At 37.3% G+C, this 22,976-nt stretch overlaps 2 protein-coding genes and 1 pseudogene across 2 annotated transcripts; 2 read left to right on the top strand and 1 right to left on the bottom strand.

The window, feature by feature from the left end:
* The first annotated feature begins 3,566 nt into the window (after positions 1–3,566).
* Positions 3,567–17,750, top strand: LOC130737507 (AUGMIN subunit 3). The gene is made up of 16 exons (XM_057589295.1): positions 3,567–4,036; positions 4,117–4,312; positions 4,402–4,468; positions 4,693–4,796; positions 5,772–5,856; positions 6,218–6,272; positions 6,866–6,997; positions 7,374–7,443; positions 8,678–8,735; positions 8,839–8,894; positions 10,951–11,103; positions 12,057–12,168; positions 12,277–12,418; positions 12,847–12,922; positions 16,109–16,204; positions 17,178–17,750. The coding sequence occupies exons 1-16, from the start codon at positions 3,723–3,725 to the stop codon at positions 17,307–17,309; spliced, it is 1,848 nt and encodes a 615-aa protein (XP_057445278.1). The 5' UTR covers positions 3,567–3,722; the 3' UTR covers positions 17,310–17,750.
* LOC130736007 (WAT1-related protein At4g01440-like) lies at positions 17,329–19,489 on the bottom strand (annotated as a pseudogene).
* A 372-nt stretch (positions 19,490–19,861) lies between these two features.
* LOC130735236 (uncharacterized) lies at positions 19,862–21,167 on the top strand. Its single transcript, XM_057587311.1, has one exon. The coding sequence runs from the start codon at positions 19,887–19,889 to the stop codon at positions 20,880–20,882; it is 996 nt and encodes a 331-aa protein (XP_057443294.1). The 5' UTR covers positions 19,862–19,886; the 3' UTR covers positions 20,883–21,167.
* Positions 21,168–22,976: the final 1,809 nt, after the last annotated feature.

The raw sequence follows: 22,976 nt of genomic DNA, 5'->3' as shown, positions 1-22,976 counted from the left end.
TGAAGCTTTACCTCAAAAACTCCAAAAATGGGTATTTAAGGCTAAAATTGATTCCGGCGGAATTCCGGCGACATAACGGAAAATCTAATCCGGCAGAAGTGATCTTGGGCACATATAGAAGAGGTTTAGAATCAGAAATGAAAGAATCAGAAATGAAGAAAAATCGAACCCCACAATTAACCAAAGTGGCCGAGCCCTATAGGGGAGGAGGAGGAAAATTTCCTTTTCCGAAAACTTGTCTTTCGCGCTAGATTATCGTACCTTAGAGTATAGATTACTTCGAGTAACCTTAGTAAGTATCGATAGCTTAGTTCTCGATAGATTCTGATAGTATTTCTGTGACTTTGCTTTAAAGGAACTTTTGAGGAATTTCCTGAGGAGCAACGCTTTGCTTGTGAGGAAGAGTTAGAAGATAATCCTGGAGAATCTGCAGGTGAGGGCTTCTCACTGAATCTCTAGTTAATGCTTAGGGTCGATGTTTCGACATTGTTTACTGTTTATGCACTGGAATTGTGTGTGATTGGAAAATGTTTTCTGAGGCTTCGGCTGACAATGTAGATGATGCATCTACTGAATGTTTTTGATGAGTGAATGACATGCTAAGTGCTAATTGGGTAATTTAGGATGTGTGGTCCATGCCTTATATGCTAGGTGCTATGTGGTTATTGCTTAAGATATTGACATATGACATGTTGATTGATTATGATGAGTTAATTCTGCTTTTGCACTATAATCCGAGTTTCTGAACGGTGAGAAAAGCGGGCAGGTCATGCCGATTTTATTTTGAGAGTTTTGAGAAAGTTTGATAGGACGAACGAGGTTCGGGCCTTAATTTTGTTTAGTGGATCGAGACCTCCTCTGGAAGCGACTTGGGATTGGGAGATCCTGCAAATGTATAAGACTTGCGATAAGACAAAAGGGAATCTATTTTATAAAGAAAATTCATAAGACCTTAAATAACCTCAAAATCTTTAAGTAATGATAACAACCTCGAAGGAAGGCATTGGAAGTCAAATCATAGTTTTGGGAAAACGAGGAGTGTCGTCGGATCCAAGTGTTGAGGAGTTTGGTAAGTTCTGAGTATGTTGGTACTCCTTCGCTCGTTGAGCAGTTTGTTAGCCATCCAAGGGATGAGCCGAGAAGCTTCACTGAGGCGTGAGACCTTGTGAATGCGGGATACTCCACTGAGGCGTGAGACCCTGTGGAAAGCATGGAACTCCACTGAGGCGTGAGACCTTGTGAGAGCATGAAACTTCACTGAAGCGTGAGACTTCGTGAGAGTATTGATGACTCGAAGAGTCATCGTGAGTGGTTGCACTCGTTTAATGATTATTATATTTTGTCGCAGAATCGACTTTGCCTTAGGGTAAGCTTTTAGAGACATTAATTTAGCTAGAACACGTGGCGACGTGTCGAGTGAGGTCGGAGACGTTGTTTGGCTAATCACTGCATTGCATGCACTCATTAAGTGGTTTAAACACGGCGAGATACCGGACCACGGCGGATTCCAAAATTGGTTATAAGACCAGGATTTCCGCGTAAGAGCGCTGCTAGGTGACTCTTAGTAGCAGACCGAAATGGCAGGCCTTCGGGTTTTATGCTGATCTGACTACATGATGATGTTGGAGTAAGAGGCATCACGGGCCGAAATGGCACCACCGTGGCTGGTGAAGGGCTGATCCGATGATGTCCATCCGTTCCGGATTGCATATTGGTTGACTGGGTTAACCTGCATATCATTTCATGCAACATGCATACTGACATAGTTGATGAGTGTGTTTGATACTTGTTAGTTCTACTTGATGCATGTTAACTGTGATTTACAGTCGTTATATTCTTTGTGGAAATATGCAACCCTAGGATGTTATCCCTAGTTATAAGCCTAAGTGGCTATTATCTTATTTATATTTATTGGTGCTATTATTTACATAATTCTTTGGAGTTGACCCTCGCGTCTTCTGTGTGTGCTTTGGCGAACAAACGCCCTTTGTCAGATGTCTTTGGCGGGCTGATTCATGATGGTTCATCCTTCGGGAGGAACTAGGGTTGAGATGCGGGAACTGGAGCGTATCGCGGTAGCGAGAGGAGGACGGATGGTGTACATAGACTAGGTCGTTCTGGATTCTGATTCAGACGACGATCATGCTAGCACATAGTTTTGAGTGTTGGTATGAGCTCCTCGAGTTAGGATTAGTGTAGGAGTAGAGTTTTAGCTCTGACAGTCTTGCTTCATTTGTTACTTAGGGGACAGGGTAGATCCGCCTATAGCTTTTTGTGTGGTTTCCTTACGGGAATCACAGAGAGTTGGTTGGACTTAGGAAGTCTTATTTTCAGGCCATTGGTCAGCTGGTTCTCAGTTTTGAGGGATAGTGTTGCGGGCACTTCACCCTTTTCATTTGGTTTGTATATATTGCCTACGGGCGTTGCACTTTTCTTTCCGTCACTGGAGGTTACTCGTGACGAGGTTGCGACTACAGCGGGGGCTGTTTATATATTGTATATTAGTTCTGATTTTTGTTATTGTTGGGTTTTATTTAATTCCGTCTTGTCTTAGTTATTATTAAAAAAAAAATATTCACGTTTTTCCGCATTAAGTTTAATTTGGTTACTAAAGTGACGCCACCGAAATCGGGGTGTTACAGCAATGGGTATGGAAGATCCCTAGAGAAGAATAAAGTGTTCATCTGGTTACTTCTTTACCATGCTCTTCAAGTAAACAAACATCGCTTTAAGTTCAATCTTGCAGCTTCTCCTCGTTTCTCTCGGTTTTCCCATCATTCGGAGGATAACTTGCATTGTTCAAGGGTCAGTCCTATTTATCGGGGGGTTTTACTGCGTCATAATGCTTTTTCTTGGGCGCGGTTTACGTCGTCAAATGTTTAGACCTGGGTTTGCTCGCAAGTTGAAGAGAGGCATTCATCACTGTTCGTTGTAGCGATATAAGGACTATGAAGATGGTGAAACGAGAAGTTACTAGGAGACGAGAAGTGGACAAACTTTTTTTGTGTACCTGAATCAAGAACAAAGAGAAGGAGCATCTCAAATTTTTGAAAAAGAACAACGAGTAGTAACTTGATCACTTGAGCATTGTTTTATGGTTTTTTCCTCGTGCGGACTATGTGTCTCTTACCGTTAATGGAGCATTCAGCAACTCCTAGAACCGTATGAGAGTCGGAGGTGGTATTTGAGACTCCTTATGGAATTGACGGTAAGGATTTTATGCGAGGATGCAAGGGGGATCCCCTAACCGCAAAGCTTCATGAAATGAAGTTGGATCTGCAAATGATTTGGAGCAAGAACTGCAAAATGCTTATTGTGAGTTAGATTGTTCGAAGATTGTGAATATCCACCAAAATGATAAGTTTAAATTTCATGTTTTTACTAGTCTTGAGTCTCCCTCAGACAAAATGGTACCTTCGCTGTTAAAGTATATTTAAAAAAAAACTTCATAGTTATTTTTTCTAGTTTTCCTATTAAAAAATTTAGTTATGATTTGATTTATTTGTGGAAAAATTATTAGACACAATTATTACTTGCCTAGTTATAAAATGAGTTATCCCGTATGACTCACAACAACTGAACTGATGATACTTTACTCTTACAAAATCGAAAAAGTGAAAAACGGTAGAGCGGCAGCAGAATAAGAATTGAAAGAAAGAGAAGAAGTAGAAGTAGAAGGGAAGGAGTAGCAATTGCAAATTGCAATTGCATCGAAGAAGAGAATGAGCGGTGGTCGATTGTGCGCATTGCTGGGAGAATTGGGTTTGGAATCAGGAGGATCATTAGACCCTGACAGCTTCGAATGGCCTTTCCAATACGAAGACACTCGACCCATTCTCCACTGGATCTGCTCCACTCTCCGTCCCTCCAATATCCTCTCTCACTCCGAACTCTCCCAGTTTGAGCAATTCAAACAACAAGGAAACCTTCTTGAAGGACAAGATTTGGACTTCGCTTTCGATAGCATTTCCGCCTTCTCCGACACCACCGACGATCAAGAAGCCCTTTTTGGCCCTCTCAATTTCAAGGACATCAAGTAACTAACTAACTAAGTAACTAAATCACATCACTCTTCTCTTATTTTCCACTCATTAATTCATTCATTTTTCGTCTCAGGGAGGCCACTCAGGCTTATAAATCCGAAGCTGCCGATTTGCAGAGACAGTTAAGCCAACTGCAGTCTCAGTTTGACATGCTTTCTACCCAGGCCTCCAATTTGACGCAAGGGAGACGAGCGCGTGTTGCTGCCACTTCTCTTGTCAATGGTCACCTCACCGCCGTTGATGATAGCCTTTCCGTCAGGAATTTGCAGGTAATGGACTAGATTGAGATGAATATACCTTCACATTGGTATCCAATCCAAACACAACACACACTAAGAAGTTCCTTTGTTTTGCGTAGATGAATGCAGTTCTTGGAAGAATTACTTCTACATCTCAGGAGTTGGCTCATTACCATTCAGGACAAGGTAATATTTTCCCTCTTGTTACTGGTTCTAGTCATTATTAGAAACTTCATTTTGCTCAACATTACATAAGATATCATGATGTAGGTTAGACTCATCTGCTGATGGACTCCCTTATAACTTGCAGTTACTCCAGCAGTTTCCTTCTATTCAGTTGATATTTCTAAATTTGTTTTGCCGTTGGTATCTGTTTGATTGTTGATGAATTTAACTACTTTGAAATGCAGAAGATGGTATATATTTGGCATACTCAGACTTCAATCAATTCTTACTTGGAGACTCATCTTGTCTAAAAGAGCTTAATCAGTGGTTTGCTAAGCAACTAGACACAGTATGTGCACAAAAGGCGTATTTTCATTATCTTCTTCTCTCTATGTTTTTCCTTGGATACATATTGTGTTCGTAATTCTTATGCAAAAAAAAAAAAAAATTCTTATGATTTCTGCAAATGGAAACGTACTTATATTTGAAGGATGAGTAAGTTCTTGAGGGTAGCCTTGGCACAGCGGTAAAGAGGGCTGTGTGTAATGTGATAGTCAGGGGTTTTACTCATGGAAACAGCCTCATTATTCAAGGGGGAAAAGTTGTATAATGTATACATGTGAACTTTCCCACATCCCATAATGTTGGGAATCTCATGCACGAATCCTCCTTTGTAGGTTCCCTTAATCCAGTTCCAGTGGAATATTGTTCAGCAATTTCTTGTTGCTGATTCACATTTTCTTAAGTTACACGTATTTTTTCCTTTAATTTGGCGGTTTGGCCTATTGAGTATTGATTATTCACAAATTCCATCTGTCCTTGAGAGCATCAAAGATTTTAACATTTAAAATCTGGATGGTAACATTTGAGGGCTATCATTTTCATTTGAATATGTAATTGTTTTGTCCTACTCTCAGAGTCTGAGAGTTACCTGATCCAGGTAGGGTTGATATCAGTTGCTCCAGGCTAAGTATATATATGGTGGTGTGGGGAGTGATGTAATATTTCAAATATTCTGAGCTTGACTGTGATCATTCTAGATGAACTTTTGACATTAATCCTTCACTCCTTTGTCTTTATCTAAATGATAAATGAAACCTTAAAAATCAGGTTTTATACTTATCTCTTTTATGGCATAAATTGTTCCAAGTAGCTGAGCCAGCATTGTCGGATAAGGTGGTTGTTATTATTAACTTAATTAATTGGACACCACTTTATCTGGTTTTGTATAGTAAGTTTTCCAAATGAGGTTTTAAACTTTTTATCACTTCATTATCTGTTTATGTCTTGATGACCTTTCATGATTTTTTTATTTCACTATCAGGGTCCATTCCGACTTGTTGCTGAGGAGGGGAAATCTAAGTGCTCTTGGGTGAATCTTGATGACATCTCAAATACCTATGTGAGAGGTATACATATCAGTCCTTACAGTTCACTGTTACCTAACCTTTTCTTATCCTCAACACAGTAGTGTTGTCTTTATCTATCAAGACAATTTTACGTTGATCTTCCTGCTTCCATACTGGCAGTGTACATGAGCTTTTTAATTTATTCTTATCAAATTTAATATTTATTGTATATAAGTTTCTCCTTATGTCTTTGAATTCTGGAGAAGACTATGGCTCATAACAAATCTATCTTTATCTCTTTTACTAGATTAAATGCAACCATTCTGTGGCTAATGCATATATGCTTATATGTACATATATGAGTGTGTCTTGTATGATCTGCCATATTTTTAACTTGACCTTTTTTTTTGTGATTGAACAGATTTAGAAAAATCACATCATCAACGTGTGTCTGAGTTGCAACGACTTCGCTCAATGTACGTGCTTCTTTCCTATTACATTGCAGATTGTCTGCTTCAGCAATATGTGGATTGAATTAAAATGTACCAAGACCAAGTTGTGCTGCTAGAGGTGTTGTACATATGTGTGTCTATATATATATAATACATGAGCTAGGCTGCAGCTGAGTATTTATTGAGCTATTGAACTGCCTGACAATTATGTGTATCTGAATTCTGTTACAAAAGAAATCAGTTTACGATCAGATATGTTACTAAATCCCTCCACTACCATACACCAGCTCTATTGCTGCTAAAACCTCTAATTGGACATATACTTTACTAGTCGATTGAGTTGGTGAACCAAACTTTACTTAAGTTCTTACTGGACCTATGCATGATAATCATGCCAATATTAGTACAACTTTAGACCAAAACGGCTCGTTTCTTTTTTTTCTTTTCTATTTGATGTAGTTCAGGGGATTGCCTGAGGTAAGGTCATGTGTATCCTGTGTTGTCCTGTTGTTACCTTCTGGAAAATGTTTGATTTATTTAGACTGGATGCCAGACTCATGTTTGAGATTCAGCAAATCTTAGTGTTTATGGTATGTGACTCTGTAAAACTATGACAGATTTGGAATAAGTGAAAGACAATGGGTGGAAGCACAAGTTGAGAATGCCAAACAGCAGGCTATTTTAATGACTCTTAAATCACAAGTATCATCAGATGAAGCTCACATTCATCTTGATCATCATTCTCTTAGGTAAATATGCTCTGTAGTGTCTTGATATTTCCTGGCTCTTAGATTTGTAAATTTTGTTCTCCTTGCAACCAATTTTCCAAGATGCGTGCCATGCATTTTTAGATTGTGTACTTGTTACCTTCAGAACTCGATTTGTGATCCCTTTTGTAAAATTTAATATATGTGTGTGTCTGAAAGATCAGTTTACTAAAAAAACATTTTTCTATCAACGGATAATTTTATTTTTGAACATAATTTTTTGTTGTGCAATCTTATCACATGGTGCAATGTTTGGGGCATTTGGAATTTGAAGGTGAACTTTCATATTACTTGGACGATAATTTTTGCTTCAGTTTTTAAAATGTAATCATTTCATGTCATGTGGTATAATTTTCAGGAGAAAGCATTCTGAATTGAAAGGAGAACTTTCAAATCTTTATAACCATGAAGAAAAGCTGCTATCAGAGGTTTGTTACTACATCGCTTGTGTCCAATGTTTGCTCTACCTTCTAACTAATAGCATTGATATTTTCCAGTAAAATGGTTGGACTAGTCTATCTAAGGGGTCCCATAATTAGCAAAATTCAATTTAGTATTTTGCAGTTTAAGTTATACTCTGTGAACATTGAAGGCCTTGCAGTCTACCTTTTGCAACATTTTCAAGTTTCAATTTTTCCTTTCGTAAGTTGTTAGGAACGTTGGTCCCTTTTTAGCTACATTGTTAAGGTTGAGGTCAAAGTTAATCTATTATGAAATTTATTCTGCCCATTATCGCATTCAGATCCAAAATAACTGCATGTTATTTAGGAGGTATTACACCTATGAACTAGTCCATAGAGTATTTTTCTGAGATAGTTTCTGCTGTATCTATTTAAGGCTTCAGTGGCCTACATCTAGTTTAGTAAAAAAAAAAAACAAAGGAAAGCAAGACATGGCTCAAATTCAGGGAAAGATGAAGTTATTCAAGTACTTGATATGTTTCACTTTGTCAACGAACCAATTGACCTTTAAGTTTGAGCTGTTGACCAAGGAGTGAAAAATAAGGTGATGAGTATCACCCTCCTATAAGGAAGGCTTATGAGAGAAGAAATAAGAGGAAGACTATAGTTTAGCCAGAATGCACATGAGACCAACTCTGGTTCCAAATGCATTTGGCCCAACCCTCCTTAGTTTGTATAAACTGTTTCTGTTGCTGTGTACTGTTAGTTGTTAGAAGCGGTTACAAGCTTCAGTATAGATAAAGGGAAGAGGAAGTTAAGAGTCAGTTAGGATTTCAGTTGGGTAGTTGGGAGAGTACTGGAGCCTCGAAAATCTAGAGGGGGAGTTAGGGTTCAACCATCTCCATTCTTGTACCTTGAAGCTCTGGTTCTCAGTTCTGAGAATTCAGGCTCTGTTTCTTGAATAAACTGATTTTCTTGTTCTTGATTCCATCATAAGGCTTATGACTTTGACTCAATAAAATTATGTTATTCATCATGGAATTTTACATTGAGGCTGTAAATCTACCCAAACTTGTTGAGAAAACGAAACAATGGGAAATACATAATCAGATGGAACCGAACTCTGTCTTGAATGATTAGAAAGATGGTACTAACTATGTGCCTTCTGGTTTTCTTGGATATCACCTTAATGTGATATTCTACCATTTTAAGACTGTATCTTTGTTTAGATTTATCTAGACAATTTTTCTCCCCTTTTCAGACTATTCCAGATTTGTGCTGGGAGCTAGCTCAACTACAAGACACTTACATTTTACAAGGTATTTTCTCGTCTCATTTGTTCGGAATAAGTTCAATACTTCAATTCTTTTTTTTGAATTTTATATGACTCCTTGTACAAATTTCGAATGGTTCAACCTCTAGGTGATTATGATTTGAAGGTCATGCGCCAAGAGTACTACATCAACCGGCAAAAAGCAGTAAGTTTTGCAACTGATGTTGATTATGCTTTCTTTTCTTTTGTTTCTTCAAAATATATCCTAGAATCTTGAGTTCGCTTTTTATGGTGAGACAAGATGATTGGAGAGATCATGTTTGAGTGCTAAGAGAGTGGAGGAAAAGAAGAAACAGTCTCGCATTTTACTAAATTTCTGATTCTTTTGCATGCACTGTCACTGCTTCTTTGGCCATTATTAACCAAGACTGCTTGCATCCTTTTTATCGCAACCGTGACCAAGCTTCACATTAGACCTTTAATTAAAAATATTATCCTGATTTTGTATTTATTGAATGTGAAGTTGAGCAAATCCCACTTTCTAGTGTTATAAGTGGTTACAGATATGAATTGTGACTTTTATATAATTTAGTTGCTCGAGTCATAGCTCAAACAAATAAATTTTACAAATGATGAGCATCAAATTGATGCAATTAAATTTCCATGTATTTTAAATTCTTTTGAATTTAAAAATCCCCATTGAAGCACAACTAGAAGAAAAAGGTTGCATGTAGTCAATCAAATTTATGACATAGCATTTTGGAAGGCTCCAGAGGAAGGGTTCATATTATGTATATTGATGGAATCAAAGATATGTTTAGTGGATCATGCTTAGTGTAGAACACAATATAGGTTCACATAAGGCTTTCCGTTATCTATTTTACTATACCGAGGGACGAGGGTTAACTTCTAGCCCTTGTTCTTGGATATGCTTACTATCATTAGAAACAGTCCAGTATGCATGCTTTCACAGATGATATAGTCCTACTTGAAGAATTGGAAGAAGAAATTAATAGGAAGCTAGAGATGTGGGGTCTGGGGACAACTGGACAAGCTTTGGCCTTCCGAAGCACACTACTTTTTGTTTAGTAGATGTAAAATGGAGTATATGTAATGCAAGTTTAGGCAGCAGGAGCGCTAATACTAGCTTAGAGATTAAGGTTGGAAACCATACCATACCATACCATGAGGACATAGTTTTTGTATCTTGAGTCCGTTATACTTAATGATGGGAAAATAAAAGTAGACATTAGGGATAGAAATAAATTGGGCTGGGCTGGACTTTCTAAGGCCCAAGATTGACTTATTGGCCAAATTTAAGGTTTGAGTTTGACTTGTTGGCTTAATGTAGGCCATTTTTCAAGGCTTAGCCTAGTCTTTTAAGAGATGGGCATAGCTTGAAGGTCTATTTAAAAGCCTACTTTATTATTAGGTTGAGGTTATTTAAATAGATCATAAGTTAATCTCCAAAATAGACTTATAGGCTCAATTCTGTATATAGGCTAGCATTTTTAAATATTTAAATAACACAATAAGTATATAATTTAAAGACATTATATTAAAAATATAATATATTAAAATAGAAATACTAAAAATATTATATTACTTACATTTACATTAATAGACTGGCCTATTGAGCCTAAAAGGCTTTTTAAATGGCCTACAAGTTGGTCTTTCTTAAAAATGTCTTAACCTGATTTACTATGGATTCCATAGTATGGAAATAGGCCTAACCTGCTTAGGCTGATGTAGGCTAAGCATAGGTTCTTGATGAGAGGTCTGACCTATTTCCACCTCTAGGAGACGTAGTGTCGTAGACTATGGGACTCATGCAGGGTGGATAAATAGGGTCTTTACGTTGGCTTTAAAGTTGTAGCCATAACATTCATGATTTGTTATTCTATCTATTGATATAGTGGTATGGCATCAAAATGTGATGTGTGTGCATAAAAATTAGAGGTAGCAGGACGCAACATGATGCTTTAATTTATGATAGGAATCAAAGCATTTAGATTTAAAAGTTTGCCACTAGACACGATTTATGTTGTTAGCCATTACCGTTTATAACTGTAAAGCGTCACTATCATTTCTCCCTACGCTCTTCTAATAAGTAGATTTATATTTGGATATTGAAGGGCCTGCCCACTACTTGGAACTTTTGTCTGTGCATGACTGACATCATTGTGTTAAATGATCTATATACCTTTGAATTTTAAACATATATTTAACCTTTGGTAATGAGAACTGAATTCTTGTGGCAGTTCATAAACCATCTCATCAATCTGCTTGCCAGGCACCAGTTCTTGAAGATAGCCTGCCAACTGGAAAAGAAGCAGATGCTTGGTGCATATTCCTTGCTTAAAGTTATTGAGTCTGAGCTGCAATCGTACTTGTCTGCAACTGAGGGACGGGTGGTATGCATCCTTACAATTTTCTGTTGTACTATTTGTCTGATTCTTTCGTCACTTGGTTCTTTAAATTTCTCCTTGTGGTAATGGTATCCCTCCTATTTCAGTTCAATTTCTCCATCGATCCCTTCCTCTCTAACATGTCTGATTATGTTTTCTCGTGGGTACATCTGGAATTGATAGTGATCTTTTAGATTGCTTTCTGATAAAATATGTACATGATTAGAAATTATTTACCCATGTCTTTTGCATATTTGTTTAATCCAATGTAAGAGTGAAGGCATGCAACAATGGGTTGTGTCATTCATGGCTTGTTGGTTGAACTTGAAAATCTGTGGTTAAGATGAATTAGTTGGTAGATGGTTTTATAGTGTCATGCTAAGGAAGTTGATAGTTTATTTTATTAACTTAAACTTTTGTCCTTTACCCCTACAATGCCCTTGAGCACGCCTTCTATAAACATTTTCCCCCTCATGATTAGCTAGGGCTTTTTGAACCTTTTTTTTTTGAAAGGCTGGGCTATATTGGTATATAAATTCTGCTGATGAAATTTTGGGATTTAGTCTTCAAGATATTGAAAGAGGAAAAAGGAATACTTATTGGGATAATATTATTGGGTGTAATCTTACAAAAGACAGTACTTACCCTTAGTTATAGTAATGGGGAGACTCCTAATTCTAGTTAAATAAGGAAACTAATTAAGATTCCTAATCCCTATTAAATGAGGAAATAAATAAATAAAAACAAGAAAATAAAGAAACCAATCTAAAGAAAAATCTAACTTACCTAAATTATTTTAAGATATTATAAGATATCTTTTTCATATTCTAATTTTTAATGTCTGCTATCTGGCATTCCTTATATTTTCCTTCATTATCCCAAGTCTCAAAAGTCAAAACCTTGCAGTATAACATGGAACTTCTACTTCTGTCTTTTCAAATTTCGTCAATGGTTTGCAGGGTCGTTGCTTGGCCCTTATCCAAGCTGCATCTGATGTTCAAGAACAAGGGGGAGTACATGATAATGATCATTTTTTGCATGCTATTAGAGACCTACTAAAAATTTATTCAAGTGAGGATTTACTCATCATAGTATATCGATTTGTTCAAGTTATTGTGGTCTTACAGCCTTCTAATAAGCTGTCTTGTCCATTTTCGTGTTACAACCTTTTTCCCCCAGATACTCAAGCTACACTGTCGACATATGTATCAGCACCTGGCATTGTCCAGCAGATATCAACTCTTCATTCAGACTTGATGACCCTTCAATCGGATCTTGAGAATTCCCTTCCAGAAGACAGAAATAGGTGTATTAATGAACTGTAAGTTTTTTGCTAAAATTTAATGTACTGCAAGTTATGAGATCTTTTTTTTTTTTTTTTTTTTTTATCAAAAATAGTGCTAAGATTCAGTGGCCTAGGTATTCAAAGGGATCTTTTGGATGCGGAATGATCCTGACGGTGGTGTAAATCTAAGTTTTGTACCATCTATTTGCATACTGGGCTGTAGAGCATTATTGTTCGAGACATCCCCTCTTGATCAACTGCATAATCGTCAAATTTTGTACTAACATACAAAATTACAAATAGTTGTTTATTTACAATTATATTGAAAGTTGCTCATGACTTTTAGTGGCATAGGGGCGTAGCACTGAGTTTTCATTCCCATAAATCGTCAAGTTTTGAGTGCTATTTTCATTGTCAAAATGTGAAAGGATTCATGAGATTTTTTTGTTTTTTTTAATCTATAGGTGCACCCTTATTCAAAGTCTACAACAACTACTCTTTGCATCTTCAACAACAGCTCAGCCAATACTGACCCCTCGGGTATGTCTTTCAAATTTGCATCCATGGCTTCATGATTTTGCTATTACCATTCTACAATGGTTTTCCTTTTTCTTCTCTGGTTTTAGCTGTATAAGTTCCTTAGATCTCCTAGTACTTAGACTTAGACCACTCCGGCTCTCCCTCAAGGTAGGGGGTAAAAAGTAGAGAATCAGTACGTATTGAAGTTCTTTTCACGAGAAGATCATCACAGGATGAATTGAATTTATATTAAGGCTATTCCATATTTTCCGATCAAAAGGAAGATAATCCAATTAAAGGGGATATATGAAGGCGAAGGAAAACACTTTATAAGTGAAACCATTAGAAGACTTACCACTTAAGGGTTTTATTGATATTTTGGTTTTTAGTAGAGTCCATGGCATTGATCGATTCATTTAGCTGGACTCACCTAGTGGGATAATGCGTACCATAGTTATCGATAGTGCGCGATAGCGCCTTGTTGTAGAGCTACTGCATTCATTATGTGTATTAGTATATTACTTATTTTCTTAATACTGAAGAAGTGAATACATTTGTCTTTCAATTTGGAGGTCTAGAGGCTGGTTGTCTCACTGGATTAGTTAAAAATGTTAAAATTGTTATTTCATTAAATTAAATTGTAACATTACTACAAAGGTGCTTATGAATTTCTTTTTAAAGAATCTAGCAAATTATGTTTAGGCTTAATTGCACTTTTGGTCCCTGATCTATCACGATTGTGTGATTTGACTCCCTCACGTTTAAAACTAGCGATTTTGGTCACTCAAGTTCTAATTTGTAAAAACTGGGTCCTTCCTCAAGTTTTCATCCAAATTCAGGCAGAAGTTTCTTAACTGGCCTTCATTAATGACATGGCTATGTTAATTTCACCACTAGGATGTCACTTCATCAAAAAAATCTTAAACCCTAATTACCTAAACAAATTTAATTCATAAATTAACTAAACAAAGTCTAATATTTATCTTCTGTTCTTCATACTCCTTCATCTTCATCTTCTTCATCCTCATCTTCATCTTTATCTTCATCTTCCTCCTCCATTCTTCCCTGCCATCAGAAAAACAACTCTGGCTTCTAATCCTCAACAACAAAGAGAAACCCATGAACATACCTAGAAATTCATGAACAAACCTAGAATCCCAGAACACAAAATCATGAACAAACCCAGAAACTCATGAGCAAACCCAAAACACAATCATGAACAACCCCAGAAAAATCATGGACAAACCCACAAAGTTATCCCCAACCCCCAATCGCAGCAATCAGATCTAGCAATCAACTGTGGTGGTCGTTGAAGACGGGTCCGAAGGGAGGAGATGGAGTCAAGATCCATAACCAAAGCCAGAAATCCCACCTAAACACAAACCCAGAAAATCTCTCCCCCCCCCCCAACAAATTCAGAAGACCCTTGCTGAAATCGCCCTCCAAACCCCAACCCTTGTGAAAATCGACCAGAACCTCCATTGAGCAAGGCAAGGAAGGTGAACTTCTCTCTGATGGAAGACTTGCCTTGTCGTCAGTCGTCAGATCGGAATTCCTGTCATGGTTTGGGGTTTCCAGGTGATGCGGTGGCTAACCATACTAAAAAAAGGTGATGACTTTACAGGGTTTCCAGAGCGAGAACGAAATTTGGAGGGTTTTCCCCTGTTCTTCTTGGCTAACCATATTTGCAGAAAAGCATAGTTTGATCGAGGTTGAAGCTTGATTCTTCGATCTGCTTTCCTCAATGGCAGAAACGGGGCTGCGCCATTTTAGTCTCTCTGGGGTTTTCTATTGCTTCGACGTTAGCAAAGAGAAGAGTGAGAGGAAGAAGGAGAGGCTGCGTTGTGTTTTTGCCACACTTCGCCGGTGGCACCGCCTTCCTCCACTGTCTCTTGATGTCTTCTTCTTTCGCTCTCTCTCCCTCTCGGGGTCTTGTTTCACTTCTTCAAGGAGCTGCAGAAGATGGGTATTTCATGTTGGGGCAGAGCTTAATGGGGGAGAAACTTGAGATTCAGAGGATGGGGCACCATCTAAGCTGCAGAAGATGGGGGAGAAGCTTGAGGTTGGCGCATTTCATGTTGGGCCAGACCTTAATGGTGTTGAAGATGGTGGACACCTGGTGGTGGAGGTGAAGATGAAGAGGGCTAGGAGCTGTCAGTTTAGCAATTTTAGGTTTTAGGATTTTAATTAATTAGTCTTACAATGTTTTTAAAATTTTGATTAATTTTATTCTTATTTAACTAATGTGTCATCCATGGTGGTGGAATTGACAGAGCCAAGTCATTAATGGTCAGCTGAGCAACTTCTGTCTGAATTTGGATGATAATTTAACAGTTAACATATGGACCCAATTTTCACAAATTGGAACTTGATGGACCAAAATCACTCATTTTAAACATGAGGGAATCAAGGCACAAAATCGTGATAGATCAGGGACCAACTATGCAATTAAGTCTTATTTTTATCATATCCCTTACAACCACCACCACCAAAGCCTCTTCTCTCTAGGTGTGTATTGTGTCGTGTTTATTATTAGAATTTAAGGTGGAAATCCTCTATCAGGGTTTTAAGGTATTGGGTTAGGCCTATTTCTACCTCAAAAACTAGCTTGTAAGGTGAAGATCGCCTTTATAAGTTCTATGTTGGCCTTGTCTGTAGTTGATGTGGGATCTTAACACGCCCCTCTCACGCCTACATCTGGAGAGTGGAAGTTATTTGATTTTTTTATTGCACTGGAAATCAGTGGGGTCAGGTTGATTGCACTGGGAAAGCCACGAGCCAGGTAAATTGCACATGGAGTCCACAGGGCCATGTAAGCTGCACTGGGAAAGTCATGGTCCTAGGTTGATTTTTTTTAACAGTGGTGTGGCCCAATATCGGATCTAGGAGAGACCCTGATACCATATTGAATTTGGTTTAGGCCTAACTCTGCCTCAAAAACTAGCTTGTAAGGTTTTATAATCTTCTGTGTTGGCCTTATCTATAGTCGATGTGAGAACTCAACATAAGGGATTATATTACTTTGTGATGGTGTAACTGAGAGTTTGTTGATATAAAGTATTGGATATTTTAACTACATTTTGAGTAATTTGTAGCTTCTAGATTATGTCTGGAAAGCTGTATAAAAATGTAGATATAAGTTTTTTTTCAATTTTGTTCTGTATTGTAATTTGATATTTTACTTGTTTCATCTGATGTCTTAATTAGCCATTGATGAAAGAGCTTGATGAAATGGAGAAGATTAACGCAAAACTCTCTGCTTCCGTGGAAGAGGTGACACTAGAGCATGTCAAGAAAAATGAGGTAATGTTGCTTTAATGTTCTGTCCCTTCTAATTTGTTCTGCACACCACATGATCGCTTGGCAGGCATCGAGTTCTTTCATCATTTTTAGTTGCATAGCAAAACATTTTCATGGGGCCATCTTATCAATCAATAATTTCCCCTTGTCTATGATTTCTTTGAATTTGTCATGATTATCGAGTTGCTTTCTAAATTCTAATTGGTCTGAATCTGGTGAATGGGATAGTGGAATTTATGTAGGCCTTCTATAGTAGATTAAAATTAATAAAATCATTAACAAGTCACTATCGACATTAATGTTTTAGAATCTATGTTCGTTTGAACATAATGCATCAACTGTATCTTGTTCTTTAGTGACAATTGTTTCTTAATATTTATGCTTTGTCCTGGATTCCTGGTTATGCCATATTGTCATTCCTTTCCCTGCTTCTCATAGTTTAGGGTTGATCTTTTGGAGTAGAGTTTACATTCAGGAACTTAACACTGAGAAAGGATTAAGGCTCTCTAAAAAACAAGTGCCAGCATAAGCATGAGAGATAAATTATCAGATCCATTAGAATTAAATGCTAGGATTCTTTCACCCAAAAAATAAAGCTCTAAGATTCGTTTTTACTTTTGACACAGTCTACTAATTGAACTCTACTCACCTGACACTTTTACCTGAACTGAGAATTCAGAATTAGAAACAAAGGACCTTTTTGCTTCTCTCTTAGCAACTCTTGCATGGGAGCTTTAATGAAATAAATGCTTTGTGCCATTTTGCTATTTATATTCTTGAGAATATATGAAAACCTCAAAAATAAGGACGACAGTTTATCAATTCCTTGAAATTGAGCCCTAGCCTAGTCTATGACGAAAAATTAAAGAATAAAAATGTTTTTAATTCTGGGTTTGATTAATTATAGTGACTCTATTTACAATGATTCTAAACCTATTTCTGTTAACTGAAACTTGATATGTACTTTTGCACCCAGATTGTGAAACATCATTCGCAGGAGATTGGACTTCAAAGGAGAGTCTTTGTTGATTTCTTTTGCAATCCTGAGCGGCTGAGGAACCAAGTTAGGGAACTGACTGCGCGGGTCAGAGCGTTGCAGATTTCATAGCAAAAAGTATATTCTCTGATTATTTTATCATAAAGAATATACTTACCCCATATACTACAGTCATGATTTCAAATTTTCCTCTGAGAATCCATTTGGCATTGTTTCTATGGATGATCAAAGTTAATTCTGCTGATTGGATGGCTGCAAAAAGTGACAAAATGGCTGTGCTAGAGTATTGAAATGAATTTTTTTTTGCTAATCCTTGCTTGTATATGAAACCATGAAGACCAGAAGAGGCAGCCTAGGATCAATACCAAAGTTCCCCCAATACACAAAAAGCTCCTAGGATCTTGGCTTTTGCTATCTTGCTTTCCATGTCCACCTTCTCTATCCTAAGAATTTCAAGCAAAAGGGTCAGTGTTAGCGTAGGATCTATTTATATATAAAAGATGCTCCATTAAATTATTTTTTTATTAAAATGTTTACTTTATTTCTTTTTCACTATAACTCCATTTTTTCCTTTTTAACTTTTTCATTCATTTCTTTTTTCTCTTTTTTGCTTTTCAAGTTTTTTTTTTCCAATATTGATGAACTTCTCAAAATATGCGTTTAAGCCTACATCTTTTTGGTCTTAACCAAGATATCCCCACTGCTGGTAGCCGTTAAGCCTACATCTAAATAAAAGTTAGAATAAATATAATATAACATACATATGTCAAAAGTTAAAATTAAATCCAAATATCATTACAGAAAATAAATAAATCATTATATTATAATTAAATGTTAGAGTCGCTACAATGGTTCACTTTGCTCTGTTTTTTCAAAACTAATTTTTTTTACAATATTTTAAATTTAGTTTTTAATATTTACTAAATATATGTCTATTAGATAGAAAAATTCAACTTATGAATTTTTATTTAGAAATCATATAGATGCCTTTTGTTTTAATTTAGTTATTTGAATAGGTTGTTGGACTTACCCCAATGGGAGTGCCATAATGAATGTGGACACAGGCACCGCGTTGAGGAATGCACATGAGATTGTGGCAGATGTATATTCAAGTCCAAGAAGATAGAGGTATTGAGTGAGTGTTACTCTGAAATAGGTTCATAAGATCATAACTTTAGTGGCTACAAATAAAGAGCGAGCAGACGGAGCAGTGTATACTTATCCGACTAGAGCACTTAGGAAAAGGAGACATATTATGTGACCATCCCGCTTGCTTTTCCTGTAAAATTAAAAAAGAAAAAAAAAATCATCTTTTATACTTTTGAAAGAGTGAAATATGTAAAATTGCCATCGAAAGATGAAAATATTTCAATTTATTCTTTTCCAAATATAGAAATTGATCGACCTTTTCATCTATCAAAATTCAAAGATTATATTGATTGTGATTTCATTTTTCAAGAATTAAATTGATTATTCTCCTATCTTTCAAGAAGTATTTTGCATGTTTTCATATTTCAATGACTAAAATGTCTATTAGAAGTACTAAATTCTGATAGGCATAGCCAAAGCCAAGTGAAGAAGGTAATCAAGTTTATGGTACCTTTCAATAGGTGCCAAGAAAATGGCTGATATTGCCTGTCGATATATTACAATGATCAAGTTGTCCATTCCTTCATTAAGAACCTTTTGAGAAGCACATTGACAAAAACAAGGGCTAAATTTACTAGAATCATTATCAAAACTGGGTTACACAGTTCATGTCAATTTAACAATATCATGGCTTATATCTCTTAATTGTTTGTTGAGCTTCGGAAGCATTGACCGTCATTAAACGTCATTTTTTCGTCGAATGACTAAAATCAAACTCATTTATAAAATTAGGGACTAATTTGACCATTAACCCTAAATTTTAATAACTTCAGTATGAGTAGTCTCTAAACTGTCTCATACAATTGATAAGAAAAAAAGTCCAATACAATTATACAATACAAAAATTAAATTAAGTCATAACAAAAGTACTCTGGTACACTCTATATGAGGTGCTATTGGTACTTGGTATACCAACTTTTTGTTTGAACATAACTGATACTATCAGTTTGGCATCCCATCATACAATCAATCAATATTTATCACTCACCAAACAGCATCCCTTTCCCTTTGGAGTCACGTTGCCTTAATCTTTGTACCCAAATTCTTCACTTAAAAAATCAACTACATTCTTTAGAAAATTTGCTTCCATTCAACCACTCAGCATCCTTCAGATAGTAACTGAATTGCTCTCTGAAAGGCATTTGGCTAAGGAAATTACAAACACAGTAAAAAAAATGAGGCACAATGTTTGGATTGAAATCTTCAGTTCCGAATGGAGTCGAAAATTCATGTTTCTCACCAAGAAAATTTTGACATGACAATTAAAAACCGCAATGTAAGTTTGTAACTACAGCAGCAACCCTGCTCATATCATTTTTATTTGGCATGACAAGACTTAATTTGTGGGACGGGAAAATGAGACACCATTTATAAGATTTTTTATCCGATTTAATGCCACTTAATTTATGATCTAGCTAGAGTGGAATATAGAATTAATTAGTTGGTCTTTCTCCATCCAACCAACAACAACAATATCCTAGCTAAGGTTCGTATTTATATGATCAAAAAATTAATTTACACATCATAGAACCATATGATATGATGAATAGTCTGCTCTGGCTCCCAGAATACCCAACAACATTCCAACCTGGATGGGACATAGAAGAAATCCATGCCACATTCTTCAAATGCATCAGTTGGCAACTGGAAGAAACTCTTGATACAATCACCTGCCCTTACCATTATGTCTGTGATAGAACACACCCTGCAGATAATTACCCTCCTGCAGTTGATATCTTAGTCTTTCTTTTCACTACAGCTTCTTACTTTATCACACTTGTCATTGTGATAATGGATGTAATAACCTCCGGAACAGGAAGAGGAAGAATCCTCTTGAGTCAGTCAAAAAGGTTCTTGTTACCCTCTGGTCCAATTTCCCTGCCTCTTATAATCTTAGCCTTTGCAAAAGGTCCTCAAATTAACACAATTTTCCCACTCTCTTGCACTGGTCCCGCAATTCTTCTGCTAGTCCTTATTTCTGCCTTATCCTTTGACAATGGAATTGAACCCCATAAGGACATAAAGTACACATTTTTTGCAGCATCAACAATCTCTGGCATTTTGCATGCAAGCTTGTATCTTGATTCTGTTGTGCTGCCTTATTACACAGGTTTTGATGCATTGATGACTTCAACATTTTCAGGTGAGTGTGTGTCTTGTATATGCAGGAAAGAAGCTTTGGTTGTGGGAGGGAAACTAGTGAGGTACAGGGGTTGGTCAATGACAACATTTTTTGTTGTGGGTGTTCTGTGTTTGAGGCTTGTGTGTAAAATCTCAGGAGAAAATGCATGGAAATTAATGTTATCCATCAAAACCTTGATGAAAAAGTTGAGCTGGATTTTGATAACTGTGGATTGTGTTTATCTGATAGCAAACTCACCACCAGAGAGAGCAATGTTGAGAGCTGCTGCTTTTGGAAGCATATTTGTTTTGATTTTGCTTCATGTCCTCAAAGAGGCATGCAGTCAAATTTACACATTGGCTTGTGTAGCAGAAAAATTGAGAAGGATGCCAACATCATTGCAAACAGTGTAAAGAAAATAACAAAACAATTAACAAAATCAAATTGGATTTTGGGAAATTAGTCGCTTACTTTTATTGTAATTTCCCAGATAGCTATTGGTTTACTTTTAATTGCTATTGGCTTACAAGTTACAAATAATAGTATGGGATAACTTAGATCACAGACAAGGGTTTTAGGTTAAAATAGATGGACTTTGGATTTCTTTTTTTGTACTGGTATAATTGTCTGTTTCAGTGTGTTCGAAACAATTTTAAAATGTTTAAATTGTTGATACGTTCTTGTTTGCATAAAGGTTAAGAGACATTCTTTCTAGTATTTTTATTTTTCCCTTTTTGAATTCGTTTGATGTGGGTAGCTAAAAGAGTGTTCCAAGAGTAGGTTTGTAACATTAAGTTTTATTTTTATCTGCTAGGGCTAGATAATAGCTTAAAATTTCGATGGTTCAGATTGGAGAATGATAACTTGTTCTTCACCCATCCGGACAAAAAAAAACATTAAAAAAAATTTCTAAAATTTCCTAATTTTTCTAACCCTACCCTTATCTTCCTTCCAACATCAACGGCAGGAATTATACAAAGCTCCTAGGCTACTAGTTAACTAGGAAATAAATTTAAGCTAGATTACATGCGTAATTACACATTATAATAAATCAAGAATAAATATTATAATATTATATTCTAACAGACCCCCGCAGTCGAAGCTCGAGGTTCACCGATGCTGAGACAGGAATGAAAATCATCAAAAAGGACCAGAGATAGGCCTTTCGAGAAAAGAAAATACCCTTCAAACGCGAGAGCGACCGGAGGAAATCTCTTGGTGACCCGAAGAGGAGGAACCACGGTTGGCGTAAGAAACAACCGTTGGCGTCGGAGAGCCGGGATTGGAGTGTGATCGGTCATAGGAAAAACCAGGATTTCTTTTTGCTGGCTAGGAATCGGTTTGATTGAACGGTCCAGTCGAACCGGAAAAAATCGGTTTGCTGAAAGAGGAACTGGATCACGGGTCGGGTGTGGCAGTTTAGCGACACCTGAATCCGGATCGCAGGTCTGGCACCTAGAGACCCTGTTTAGGGCGTTGGCGTGGCCGGATCTGCACCTGGAGTGGGTGGGCGTGAGCGACGCAGCGGCGTAAGGGCGACAGGAAGTTTGCGTGCAGCGACGCAAACCTTGGAGGGTCACTGAAGGCCTGGACAGCAAACGCTGGGTATGAAGCCAAGCAACACGCGTGGTAACGGGCGGCGGCGCAAGGAGAGCGCGGCGGCTGTATGAGGAGCGACGGCGGCGGCACGTGGAGTGGCAGGGGCAGCGGCTGCACTTGGGGAAGCGTGTGGCGGCGGCGCGGTGGAGTGCGGCTGGGTTTGTTGTTTTTTTTTTGAAGAGAGAAGAAGGTGAGGGAGAGAGGAAGAAGAAGAGAAGGTGCAGCGGCGGCGGCTCTCTAAGAGTAGAGGGCGGCAGCTCAATCACGACGATAATCGCACGTGAGAGCGGCTCAATCACGGCAAAGATCGCACGTGAGAGCGGCGACACTCAAAGAGGAGAATGCGGCGGCAGGGGCTCAATCACGGCGAGGGTCGCATACATGAGAGCAGCGGCGGCGCGACGCTCTAAGGATAGAGGGCGGCGACAGCTTTAGCGGCGGTGACACGTTCAGGAGAAGGTGCGGTGGGCGGTCAAAAGAAAAAAAAACAATAAAAATAAAATATAAATAAAAACTAGGTCATAGGATCGGAACTAGCTCTGATACCATGAAGGAATTGTATTCCGTGCTTTTCATTGATAAACAACTGAGTATTTATATACAAAGGTCATAGGCTAATAGTTAACTAGGAAATAAATTTAAGCTAGATTACATGCGTAATTACATTATAATAAATCAAGAATAAATATTCTAATATTATATTCTAACATCAACATATTCATCTTCATCTTCTATGTTCTTCATTTTCATTTTTACTTGACTTCAACATGTCGAGAAAACCAAATCCCGTGGACCCAAAGAACAACAAACCTAAAAACAAGAACATAACAACAGAAAATCCAAAAATTAACAATGGCAAAACATGAAGGTTAGACCATAGGGACACAACAAAGGGGTTGGATTGTGTA

This window comes from Lotus japonicus, chromosome 2, assembly GCF_012489685.1.
Source record: "Lotus japonicus ecotype B-129 chromosome 2, LjGifu_v1.2".
Lineage (NCBI taxonomy): Eukaryota > Viridiplantae > Streptophyta > Magnoliopsida > Fabales > Fabaceae > Lotus > Lotus japonicus.
Note: the sequence above shows the minus strand (reverse complement) of the source record. Positions and strands in the feature narration are given on the sequence as shown.